General features: G+C 41.4%; 1 protein-coding gene across 1 annotated transcript in view; it reads left to right on the top strand.

Moving 5' to 3' along the window:
• ZNF475 (zinc finger protein 475) overlaps positions 1 to 11,882 on the top strand; it is a gene marked incomplete at its 3' end in the record, with an annotated part of 30,167 nt that extends 18,285 nt beyond the window's left edge. The window contains exons 4-5 of the mRNA XM_082783917.1: positions 8,068 to 8,248; positions 11,731 to 11,882. Coding sequence (XP_082640043.1) covers positions 8,068 to 8,248; positions 11,731 to 11,882 — 333 coding nt within the window. The remainder of the gene's footprint in view (positions 1 to 8,067; positions 8,249 to 11,730) is intronic.
• Positions 11,883 to 13,094: the final 1,212 nt, after the last annotated feature.

Genomic DNA, 13,094 nt, shown 5'->3' with positions numbered 1-13,094 from the left:
TATTAGGATAATCTGTTCAGCAGCTTAGGCAAGCTTTGAATGTTGTACGTTTTAGTAGATATTAGGCCCTTTTATTTAGTTAACCTGAAATGCAATTCTTCATTGTTCTGTAAGCGCTACAGTGAATTTCATTTTTTGCCATTATTCTTAACCTTGGCTTGAAATATGAATTTACTGAGGACTGCATGTTCAAAGGCAGCAGAGTATAGCAACAAAATAAATAAGACTGCACATTTCTTTCCACTGAATTTGATTCCAGATCAAAAAAAAAAAAAAAAAAAAGCTGATTCACATGACCCAAAAGCTACACAAAGTTTTGGAAAATGGCATATTTTTTCCTGCGTTTGTTTCAGCACAAGTTGTCTTTTTGGCTAGGAATGTTTTAAAAAGATAGATGTCTAAATTTAGGCCTGGTGTCAAAAATAAATATCTTGATGTTTCTTCTCAGTGGGATTTGGACTCTAGGTTGCCTATCTGACTTCTGAAAATGGCCTTCAGCTGTCTCAGTCACCAAAAGAATGAAGGAATGCAGTGCTATGCAGAGCACTTCTAAAAAGGTTTTAAAAGTTGAAGCATGGTCTTCCCCAATTCTCTAGCTGCTAAAAGTAATTGAGTTGATTGAGGCAATGGCAAATATGGGGATAAAAATGTGAGGCATTTCAATATTAAGCTGTTTGAGGCCCCTGACTGATAGATAATAGCAAATTATGTCCACACCGCAGGTCTTTTATTGGCTGGTTTCATATAGTGCGAAGTGCTGCACAGGTACACCTACAGCTGTAGGAAAGGAGAGTCTCTCTTTGCCTTCCAATGCATTGTACTATTTACTGGAGAACCATTTACCAAATGCGTTGCTTTAAGGTGATTGTGCAATGAAAGGCGTGGGTGTGAGGCCAAGAGTTTGTCCACCGTGTGCAATTCTGTATGTTTAAAACAGGGGGAAGTGGTTGTATGAGGAAAAATGTCCATAGTTATAGTGACACACAAAAACAAGTTTAGCATGTGGTTTGGCATTGAGAGTGACTCTGTAAAAACGCTGCCCTCTTGCACAACGTCGGCTCCCTGTGTGGATTCTCTCACATCTGCTGACTTGTTGAACAACAACATTATTGCCGCTTTTTACTTCTGTGAGCTCTGCAGAGCCAGAATGAAATGTGTTCCAATCTGTTCTTCCCTGTGTGTGAACAGCAGTTTTCCTCATTTACTTCCAATCAGTAAGTTTTTCAGTTGCAGCCCTACTAATGAGGCCATACAGTTCGCGGTTTGTAATTGACTCTGAAGGACTTCACAGTTATTGATGACTTTCAAGAAGGCAAGATGTTTTTTCTCTCTTTGTACTCAATATAAATAATATTTTTCAAGCTGTCCGTCTGTACAGAGGTACACTTTCAAAGCAGAGAGGGGTATGGAAAGAGTGAAAGAAACATCCTGTGATTGCAATGGCTGTTCAGGATCAGAAGACTTCTTCTAAGAAGTAGCCAAAGAAAGCATCTCTTCCATTGATTTAAACTCTCTGTGTGAGGGTCTCCACCTCCAGTTCAAATTTTTGAAAAGCCCACACATCAAAGGATGTTGAGAAGCACTAATCTCATGGAGGGGCAGCTGATTCACTGTGAGCACAGACAAGGTCTGAGTCCTGTGTACAGTCTTCATCTTTTTCCAGCAAATGGTTTTAATTTGCTTGCTCTAACAGCTATTCAGCTGCTTATTAATTCTATTAAAATATACTGCTGGTGGAATGAAATGGCAGTTTGCTTTGGTTCTGGCAGGAATTACATCAGTTACCCCTGATTAATGAAGGGTTATAGTTAAAGCAGCTTCCAACCCTGTTTGCTGTAGGCTGATGTAAATTCACACAGTGCTTATGGTGGCTCATGAGGGAAGGAGTCACGGTGAGCTTATAGAGAGACTTTGCAAGCTTCTTGGAGGAGAAAAACATTTGGGGAGGTCCATGTTTCTCTTAACAGACCTAGCCAATGTGACAGTAAATTATTTACACACCTCTTTTAAAGTCCTAATTCAGCGAAACATCAGAGGGGAGGAATAACTGAAAACAAAGATGAACAAACAAAAACCAACTGAGTCTGTAATACTGTGAATGCAATCAAAGAATCAAAGAATGGTTTGGGTTGGAAGACCAGCCGGTTCCAACCCCCTTGCTGTGGGCAGGGACACCTTCAGGACCAGGTTGCCCAAAGCCCCATCCAGCCTGGCCTTGAAGACCTCCAGGGATGGGGCATCCACAGCTTCTCTGGGCAGCCTGTGCCAGGGCCTCACTGCCCTCATAGAAAGGAATTTCTTCCTCATGCCTAACCTAAATCTATGGTCTTTCAGTTTAAAGCCATTACTCTTTCTCCTATAACCGTACTCCCTAACAGAGTCCCTCCCCAGCTTTCCTGTGGGACCCCTTTATGTACTGGAAGGCCGCTGTAAGGTCTCCCCTTCATGAGGTTCACCCAGGCCCACCTCTCGGCCTGCCCAGGTCCCTCTGGCTGGCATCCCTTCCTGCCAGCACGTCAACCACAGCACACAGCTCGGTGGCATTGGCAAACCCGCACTGTCCATGTCACCAGCAAAGACATTGCACAGCACAGGTCCCAGTACTGACTGCTGGGGAACACCGCTCATCACTGACCTCCACCTGGACACAGAGCTGTTGACCACAATCCTTTGAGAGCAGCCATCCAGCCAAGTCCTTACCCACCAAGTGGCCCAACCATCACATCCATGTATCTCCAATTTAGAGACAAGGATATCATGGAGGACAGCGTCAAATGCTTTGCACAAGTCCAGAGAGACAATGTCAGTTGCTCTTCCCCTATCCATCAATGCTGTAACTCCACTGTAGAAGGCTTCCACATTTGTCAGGCACGATCTGCCCTTAGCAAAGACATGTTGGCTGTCACCAATCACCTCCTTATTTTCCATGTGCCTTAGCACAGTTTCCAGAAGGATCTGTTCCCTCATCTTGGCAGGCACAGAGGTGAGACTGACCAGCCTGTAGTTCCCTGTGTCTTTCTTTTTTCCCATTTGCCTCGTCAGCCACTCTTGCATGACCTGCATGCTCCTGGTGGGTCTCTGCACTCCCATGGGCCTCCCCTGGCCAGCTGCAGGTACTTTTGTCTGACTGAAATCTTTCCATTAGCAAGTGCAGGATCAGCCAGACCAATACTTACCAACAAACTCTTGCTCAGTTTGGTGTTAAATGCCTTTAGTGCTGGACACTCAACAGCCTCCTTAAGACGTCGCCTCTATCCTTGCTCTGTGAATACATGAACACGTCTGAGTTAGTCAAGTCTGACTACGTAAAACAAACAACAGCCTACGCTTCACAGAGTCTCAAACACCACGTCAGCTCAGAAATCCTATTTCTTGCATACCGCTAGGATTCTGCTCTGATACCTTAGGCAATGGAAGTGATGTCTGGAACCATTGAAACTCAGACTTGTGGTAGAGCAGAATGTGTTTTTTTTTTTTTATTCTTGCATAGACCAAAATGTGTGCTCCTGCCTCTGTAAGTGCGTATTAATGACTTCCTGTGGGTATATGTTTTACAGGTTTTTGGACAACACATGGTGATAACATTGAGCCTAAAATCCTATCAGATGTGTCACTAGTGTCTGGTGCTGCCATCTGCCGTTTTCTTCTTATCGTGTTTACCTAAAAATACAATTTTCGTGTTCTCCCGTTACTGTAATTCATTTTAATACAAGATAAGTCTTGCAAACTTGTTTAATAACAAAATGTTGATGTTGTATCTTCCTCTAACATAAAGTCATCTACTCACTTTGTACAATGAAAACACCTTCAGCAGCCCTGTAATTCAAAGGAGGGTGGGAAATGACAGACTTTGTCTCAATTGTGGCAGTTCTTGATATCTTCTTAGGTGAGTACCGGCGAATGTGCTGGCAAACACAGAAAGTAGGTGAGAATAGTCAGTGAAATAATTTTTTGAATTCAATTTAGTGCATATTGTCACTGCTAGTGATTGAAGTTCCTGCCTTTCTACTTTTACACAAGTGCTGTGTTCATTATACTGAGATATATATATATATATATATATATTTATATATATTTTTTTTTTCAAAGGTAGCACATCAGGATTAAAATGGGATATTCTGCTGATTCCAGTAGGGTAACATCTTTCATAACCTGCATCACCAGGCAGAATTACCTTGTTGTTCAAGGTCGTTTTATACCTTGGCACCCGAGCAGTCCTGACATCAGCCTGCTGTTGTGGTGGGGCAGAGGCTGTGAAATGCTCCTTTGGATGGTCTGGAGAGCTGCTCCACAGGTTGCCTCTGCCCCTGGTGCAAAATGCCTCTTGCTTTTCAGAGAGGAATGTCTGGAAAAGGCTGCTGCTTTCATACAGCCTGATGCCATTATGAAGTGCTTATGCCAATCTTTTTTCTGAACCTCTCTCTGTTCCTTGGGCAAGTCAAGCCTATGATGAGAGCTGTGGCCGAGAGCGGGAGGCCTCCCCTCCTCCCATTAAAATACATGGACAATTAAACAAATAACAAGTGGGAGGTGACTTTCTTTCCTGGATGACAAATATTTATGGAGGGGAGCTTGGGAGCCAGTCTTGTTGGATATGCTTAAGAAGAAATTAAAAGCTTTGTTCAGTATGGGAAGGTTTGACCTCATGTAACACCAGAACAGCAGCCTGGGGCTAACCTCAAGTAATGTCAGGTCTATTGAAAACACACCATTTTGTAGCACTCTGAGTAAAATGACTTCATTCATGGTAACACAGGCACACTTAGCAGTCATGGAGAAGAAAGAAAATACTGAGGCACCAAAGGAAAGCCTAACTGCACCATGAGGTATTTGTAGGTATTTTTATAAGAACACATGTCCTCAGGAACAGACCTTTCCTACCACCCTTTTCAAAAGTGAAAAACAAAGCAGGGAGCCGACAGCCCAGCCACTGGCCTGTGAGTAGTTTGGGTTGGAAAATTGTGGTGATTCCAAAAATAGTTTAGTTTCAAACTGCAGGCCTCCAGATGTGACATTTGGGGTAGGCATACTCTGAAGAGAAAAAGAAATGAAGGATAAATACGATCAGCTGTAGAAATTCCAAATAAAGCATATCATACCTAGGATTCCACAGTTAAGCAATGAATGAGCTATTACTACAACTGTCGTAATATTGTAGTATTCTTCTTCAGGTTTTTGGTGGGGTTCTCTTTTTTTTTTTTGAGGGGGGAGGAGGGGATCATTGCCTTGTTTTGTTTTACCGTGTGTGTGTTTGCAGAGAAGGATTTGTGTATGTAATGTGTAGGTGATGGTTCAGACTCACTACATTTCTGGAAGAAGTCATTCCATCCTTACAGTGATCTGATTCCTTTGAATTAATTTTGGTTCATGCTATTGTTTCTGCAGTTTTTAATTGTGAAAGTTACAAAACAGATACATTCTGTTCTTCAGCAGATTTCTTAATCATTTTTCTCACCAAATAGGATTTAGCATTGAATCAGTCTCAACTGACAAGCTTGGAAAAGAGAATCCTCTATTTAGCTGCAGGCCTGATTTTGTTCACTGGCACCTTAAAACCCACCTATTAACTCTGTCAGGATCTGGAGGGATCACAGGATTGCTCATTCAGTCTTTCGGTTTTCAGGTGAGACTATCAGAAAGACCATCTTGGTGAGCTGTGGAAGTGTATCCAGGTTGCACTGGACTCAGTTTTGTCCTGTGGGTCTGCGGCAGCTGCTCAGCAGTGAGACATTGCAATCGCTTTAGTGCAAGAGTAACTGGTTTGAGTGAAGCAGTCAGAGATAATAGGCTATCCACAATCACTAGGGAAATATTTTTAAGATAGAAAACACTTGATTTCAACGGTGATTTTCAATGTTTCTTTTAAATTTATTGTGAATATTTAAGTGCTTTTTCAGCTGGGTCATATCAGGACTTTAAGTCTTCTTGAAGCTACACATTTGTTTTTATTATAATACTCTATACAGTGGAAACGATTCCAACAGTGCAGGCCAGGCAAGCTTGATTTCCATTTTTGTTCTAGGATTGCTTTTTACCATCCTGGTACCATAAAAAGCATCCCTACGTAATGAATGTAAGTCAAATTGATCTGTCCCACTTTATATCCAGTAAATCAGCTGTTTTACTGAACAGCAGGAACATAGCTAATGGAAACTAGGCAAGAAAACATGCTCCTGGTGTTCTTACAATTAGCGCTCTTTTTTAGAAAACTGTTTCTAAAACACTGTAAACATGCATATAACAAACATGCGCACTGCAATGAGTCCTCTAACCCCAACAGTTTGTGCTACAGTGTCCTCATGTACAGCTCTTCAGAGCCTGCAGAGAACCACTCACTGTCTCTGTCAGGACCCAGATTTGTATCTCCAAGTCAGACAAGAGCTAGGTGAAGAGCTGAAGTAAGGAGCTTTGTGAAAGCTGATAAAGAAAAGTTAAAGGGCACTCTTAAATCAGCAGTCGCTATATTCAGCTGTGAATAGAAAGAGACGCTTATGCATTCATATTTCAATTACCTTGTTACCAAAGATGACTAAGGAAATTGCATTTGAAAGTTAAGAAGATGAGAAAGTACTCAGATTGCCTGTCTTTGGGTAAGTTATATTTCATTTCTATGTGAGAATTTCCCAGACAAAGCCCAACTTTTCCCAGCAAAAATACGCTTTGTAGAGTAGTATTTCTTCATGTAATTGAGTTTACATGTGTGTTACAGGAAAGAAAGATGCAGATTATTCTCTAATGACATTTTCAGACTGTAGCATAAATGTGAGAAGAGCTGCCCAAACTTTCTTGAGTACACTGATGGGCTGAGAGAGGGAGTCATAAATACTGGAATTGGTTATGCTTTGTCTTACACGGAGGAAAAAACGAAATCCCCACCTCCCTTGTTTGAGTGAGAAAGGCCTCCCGTGTTTGCTCTGGCACGCTCTCCCCCTACCTTTAAGAGGACAGGGAGTAGGTTGTCTCTTACTGGCATTTTGCAGGCAGGAGTGAAGGAAACAGTGAGAGCTGCAAGAACCCTCGCTGTGTCTCGAAGTCCTGTCTCTGCAGCACATTTCTCCTTCACACTACTCCTGAAGCAGGGCTGGTGCTGACACCACGCCTAGCACAGGACGTGCCTAAAGACACAGTCAAGTCCATAATCTGCAATACCACAGTAATTATATATTTTTCAAGCTTCGAACGTGTATTTGTGGGCCTTGGGTTTCAGGAATTTTTTTTTCTTTTTTTTTCTTTTTGTTGAGATATTTTTTTTTTCCTGCAAACAAAAGCAGGTCTGCAGTGCAGAAACAATGACTTGCTTGGAGCCTAGCTCTGCCCTCTTTGAAATCACTGGCAAAATTCACACTGAGGTCTTTGGGATAAACAAGAAACAGTTCCTTTTTTCTCCCAATACTGAAATACCCTGGATCGGTTTTAATCCTTCAAAGCCAAAAATTCCACCGGCTAACTGATCTGTAATAGAAGTAACACAGTGTGAGGGACCAGAATCACAAGCCTGAGGCAGCTGCCTTCACTGTCCAGCTTAAAGGAGATGCTAAGGCCAGACATGATGCTTGAATGGGGGCTTTCTGCTACTGGATGCGCATCTCAGCAGTTCAGCTGAGGAAGCTTCTGTTGCTGCTGGCCATGCTACTTCTGTTTGATAGATTAAAAAAAAAAAAAAAAAGGCTTTGATGTTTAAAATGGTTACTGTGCTGCAGCAATCCGATCAAGCAGAAGGGTTGTTTCTGCAAGTGAAGAGTCAGCATTTCCATGAATGTGGCGTTGGGAAATAAAAGAGCTAAAATCTATGTAGCTAAGTATTAACCAGGTGACACACATGAATTTTCAGCCCAATATCTGCAGAAGGAGCCTACCTGTTCCAAATGGCCAGTTTATGAGGCAATGTCCCCCCTCCAAGCTCCAGGACTGAATCCAGAGGTAACAAAACTGACAGAAACATGCACACTGAGTTCACACGTATGAACCAGTTTCTTAACATACACGCTTGTTTTCATTCAAAGTTGTTCTGATTCAAAATTAGTGTTGAAAACACTGCTTATCCTTCTTTACTATTGCCATTTGCAGGCACGAGTGGTAAGACGGCCACCAACAGTGATTTGTTACATATGTGGCCGTGAGTACGGAACAACGTCCATCAGCATCCATGAGCCACAGTGCCTGAAGAAATGGCACCAAGAGAATGACATGCTACCCAAGCGCTTGAGGAGGCCAGAGCCCAAAAAGCCTGAAGTCAATCCCATACAAGGTAAGCTACAGACCAAGCAGGAAACAAGGGGAAGGAAGTGGGAAGAAGAAGAAAAAAAAAATTAAAAAAAAAATTAAGCACTAGTTTAGCAGTTTGCAGCTACTTCTTTCCTCCAGTTAGTCTGAAGGGAAGGTAGTTATCACGGCTTGCTTTAAGCTTCCTGTTAATTATCCTGTTCTCTTTGTATGCTCCATCCAGGAGAAATAAAAGTAGTCATTGCTTTGTGGGACGTGCCTCTTGGGATGGTGCTCTTTTTGTGTCAGTATATTCTGAATCAAAACACAAAAATATTAGCAACCTGCTTCACCACTACATCATTACTTTTTGAGTTCTTTCAAAACTGCAGAAATGCATATTTCAAAATGAGCAGCAGGATCCAAGAATAATGTACAGACTAGACGCATACAGTCGTTAAAATAAAATATCCCTCAGGCAGCATTGGGACTGGTAGTTCAACCAGGTTTTACACCTGTGCTGTTAGCTGTAAAAAAGGCACAGCACTAGCACTTACCCAAAGGTAAATAGTAGGTGACCTTGGAAATAGGAGTTGTGTGGTGAAATAAGAAATACAATTCAAATGGATGAGGAATGGTAGAAAAAAAAGGTATTTTTAAACACTGCATAAATATATATACTGTAGTTTTATGTTTTTGTTAAAATACCTGTATTTAAAAAATGCAGTGTCTTCTGCAGTGAACATCCAGTGGATGTCATTGGTTCCTTTTTATTTACAAGCCTGAGAAGATTACTTTGTGATACAGTGTGATATAAACATACTGGGAAAAATACGTGTAGTATAAGAAGAGCATTCTCTTTCTGCTGAGTATGTGTATTTGTGCTTTGGGTTCTGTTTTGTAAGAGGCCTAGATCCCGCTTCTTCAAATCAGTGAAACAGCTGATCCCCAGGACCTCACAGAGCTGGGCTCCTCCGTGTATCCCAGAGGTGTGTGCTCATGGCAGGACCAAAATGAAATCTTATCTGTGCTTTGCCTGGAAGCTGCTCCCAAGACCTCTCCATTCCCACATAAAGTTATTTCAGTTCAGCTGGATGTTTTCCCTGGGCCTGCCAGCTGTTCTGAGATACTTTGTGCCAGGTTTGGACCACTTGCTCACAGGCAGTTAATTCACCCACTTTTTATTTTTACTCTCCATGATTTCCCACAGTTTCCTTTAATGTCTGGAAAAATAGATAACTTCTCCTCCAGTTCTCTGGGAAGGAGCCATACACTAGATCAGTTTACAGCAGTACAAAGAAATATGTCCCCAGAAGACACACACAGAAGAAAGCAGGACCGGTGAGAACACTCATCATCTGTACAAAACAGTTACAGCTCAAAGAGGATCAAATTGAGGCTTGGTTAACAGATGCCAAGCAGCAAAGTTGAATCTGCAGGAAAAGATAGGTTCAAAAGACATTTCAATTGTATTTGCTGTTTTTGTTGTTAGGCTTTTTTTAATTACACATGTTATGTGGTAAGAAAGATGGAGAAAATGAGAATTCCATCTGAAAGAGGAGGATGCAAAAGGACAATTCAGGTTATTTTGAAATATGCTATTCTTATTTTGAGGGAGTGGAAGCAGAAAGACAACTGTTCTTTGAGAGAACAATCCAGCATAAGGCTCCCAGATATGAATCAGAAAATTGTCTCATTTGTGCAATGAGTCATATCAGGCGCCACGCATCTCCTATGAGGTGCTGTGTGCCCACAGCTCCCCAGGGGGCACTGACCTGCTTCCAGCATCTGTCCCTAAATGCTTGCTGATGCAAGTCTGATCAGTTCTGTAGCTTGAGCTAAATCTGTTCCCCCTGCGGTTGCCTCATGCTCCTGGCCTCGAGAAAATAATCTGTGTTGTTCTTTTTCCATAAGACTTACTCTCGATCATCTGGTAAATGCTATAACTGACCTTCAGACCACATACACGTACTGCATGTCTCTCAGTTTCGCAGTTTAAGTAGGAGGAGTTACCCCTGTTGTTGAATGGAACTGTCAGTGTTCAAAAAAAGCTCAGAAATATTAACTGCTTACATAAAACTTTTTATAACTTACATAAATCTTTTTCTGAAAACTCAAGTGTCACGGGAAGACAACCGCTGCCCTGATTACACAGTGTTTTGTTTGTGGAATGCCTAACACATGCCTGCAAGGAGAAAGTCATCTTTCTTTCTTTCCTTCTTTCTTTCTTTCTCTCTCTCTTTCCCTCTCTCTCTCTCTCTTTTTTTTTTTTTAATATATTCAATAAACTTTCCGAAGTACAGAAAATACACATTCATTTCCTGCAAGCAAAAGGGGTATTTGTCTCAGCCAAGAAAAGAAACTTTACTTGGTTGCTCTTCTAACAAAAAGAACATTAGGAACAGGCATATTAAGAGATCTAAGGCTTATTGTGGTTATGTGAACCATTGGATATGAATCATATTAAAACTGTATGGGCCTTTAATGAAGAGCTCTATCATGTGCCAATGACACAAACCATGGAATATTTTTAAATGCACAAATCCTTTTCTTTTAAGATTGTGTGCTGCTAAGAGTTCAAAGACGAAAACTTTTTTTAGTCTTTTTCTGTATTGTCACACTTTTTGGAAAGGGTGAATCAAACATCTTCACATCAAACCATGCAGATCTTTTTCTTCATGAACTCCAAATGAAAACTCTAAGATCTAAGTTCAGGTACTAAGCAACCTACCTTTTGGAAATCCATTTGTAGCAACACTGTGCAAGGCCATTTCAAGATGGAAGTAAACAAGATTTTTTTTTATAATGAAATACAATCTTGAAAATACATCTGAGGTGGATGTTTAAAGAATGCTCCTGAGCTTTGAGCAGTCACTCTTCCTGCAAAGGAAAATAACTGAGGGTAAGTCTGGGTTAGTGTTTAGATGACAATAGGTACATCAGTGCAATGACCTCACTGGAAGTTGTGGCTATGGAGAGCTGTAGGTTTTGTCTGTAAGGTTACAGGCTTACCTAAGCTTTACTCCAGTTATTGGCAAAACCACCACAGGCTTCAATGGAAGAAAATTGACCCCCCTGCCCACAGCAGTACAAGGAGCGTATTCTCAAGTACGATACACTCCCCCTCATTGCCATGGTCAGATAACACATGCTTATTAAACAGAATTTGAAGTAAAGCCAAAAAGTGAAACTTGCTGATAATAGTATGTATGCAAAGATGTTAATAATTAGTAGAGAATGCATATCATAACACACAGCGTGATGTTTTCTCTGTAGTCTCATACAATACAGAATGATTCAGTTTGAAGTTAATTTAATTCAACCCCTGGGACAAAAAGCAGAGTCTTTTTTTATATATCTTTTACTCTTTTACTTCTTTCTTTCCTTTCTTTTTCATTTGCAAAAGCAATATGGTTTGGTTAAACTGAAAGGCTCAGTCAACAGGTATTTCCTGAAAATATTTTCCATAAAGAGTTGAATGTGGGTCTCCAGAATGAAAACTGATACTTTCTTTTTTTAATTTTCCAGCCAAAGGTTTCTATGATCTTGATGCTTTAAATGAGGCTGCCTGGATCAGCGCCCAGAACCAGCTAGTTCCATGTGATATTTGTGGGCGTACTTTCCTTCCAGACAGACTGATTGTACACCAGAAGTCCTGTAAACCGAAACCTGCAACATGAAGTGGATGTGACACACATACATACATACGCATGCATGTACCCCCCCACCCCAATTGACCCCCTGTGTGTGTAGGCATGAAGGCGCACTCATGCACCTGTACCTTTCAACCAAACTACAGGAGAAATAAAATCCAGCTGGAGAGCCATGGGCATAAAAACTGTGGTGCGCTGTTAAATCGCATGATCCAAAAGTTTCCAGAGTAAAACCAGCAGTTGCTACTGCAGGGTAATGTCAAATACAGTGATACTGAGCCCAACAGTAGCAAATATGCTTCCTCATTTAGGATTTTCAGGTAGCATCACCTTGAAAACACAGTTTGAGAGGGATGGCATAGAGAATGCTTGAAAGTAATTTTAAATACCACCTTCTCACTGTGCTTTCCTTCCTCTTCTGGAAGGATCCTCCCAGGTTGTTTTGTATTTGCTGTGCTGCCCTCATCACTTTTGATCAAATGCAACATGTACAGGGCAGGGCATCTGCCCTGCTCCTTTCACAGCCTTTTGGATTTAGCTAGCTGGGCCTTTGTAAGAACTTTTACTTTCTTCATGTGGTTCCTGACTCATATGCCGTGTTTTGGTATTCAGCAAGGGACAGAGAGAAATGAGCCATAGCTGCAGGAGGTTTCTCACTAAAGAGATTCCCAAGAGATTATCCTGCAGGGATCCATCTTCTGGTCTTGCTTTTCAGCAGATCTGCGAGACTGGGAGAGATGGCTTCCTGTCAGGAGCTTCCTTGTCAACAGGCACATTTGGCTACAAGCGCTGCTTTCAGTGAATGCACCTACTGCTTCAGAAACTGAAACTTCAGAAAACTTTTCGGAAATCTTTTATTTTTGATGAGGACTGAATTTTCAGTGGAAGCAAAACCAAGTGATGCTGGTCAGGAAAATTCTTTTTAAATAATCATCTCAATTTTTCTTCTCCTTCCATCAAAGACTTGTCTAGTCAGTGTAGGGACCTCCAGCTGAACTTGGCTAATCAAAGAACCCAAGTAGCTCCATTGTTGTTGGGCTTTGTCTGTTTTTTTCTTTTTTTCTTCCTTTTTTTTTTTTTTTTTATTTTCTTTTTTTCCCCTGTCATCAGTCACAAGGCAGTTCACTGACTCCAAACAGAGCTTAAATCCATGCAGCACCCCAGCGCTCATACCCTTGTGGGGCAGTGCAGCTCCTGAAGCCTGTGACTGCCGCGGATGAAACATCCCCATACAAAGGG

Source organism: Aythya marila, assembly GCF_965140915.1.
Source record: "Aythya marila genome assembly, chromosome: Z".
Lineage (NCBI taxonomy): Eukaryota > Metazoa > Chordata > Aves > Anseriformes > Anatidae > Aythya > Aythya marila.
The sequence above is the reverse complement of the archived record's forward strand: the minus strand, read 5'-3'. Positions and strand labels throughout refer to the sequence as shown.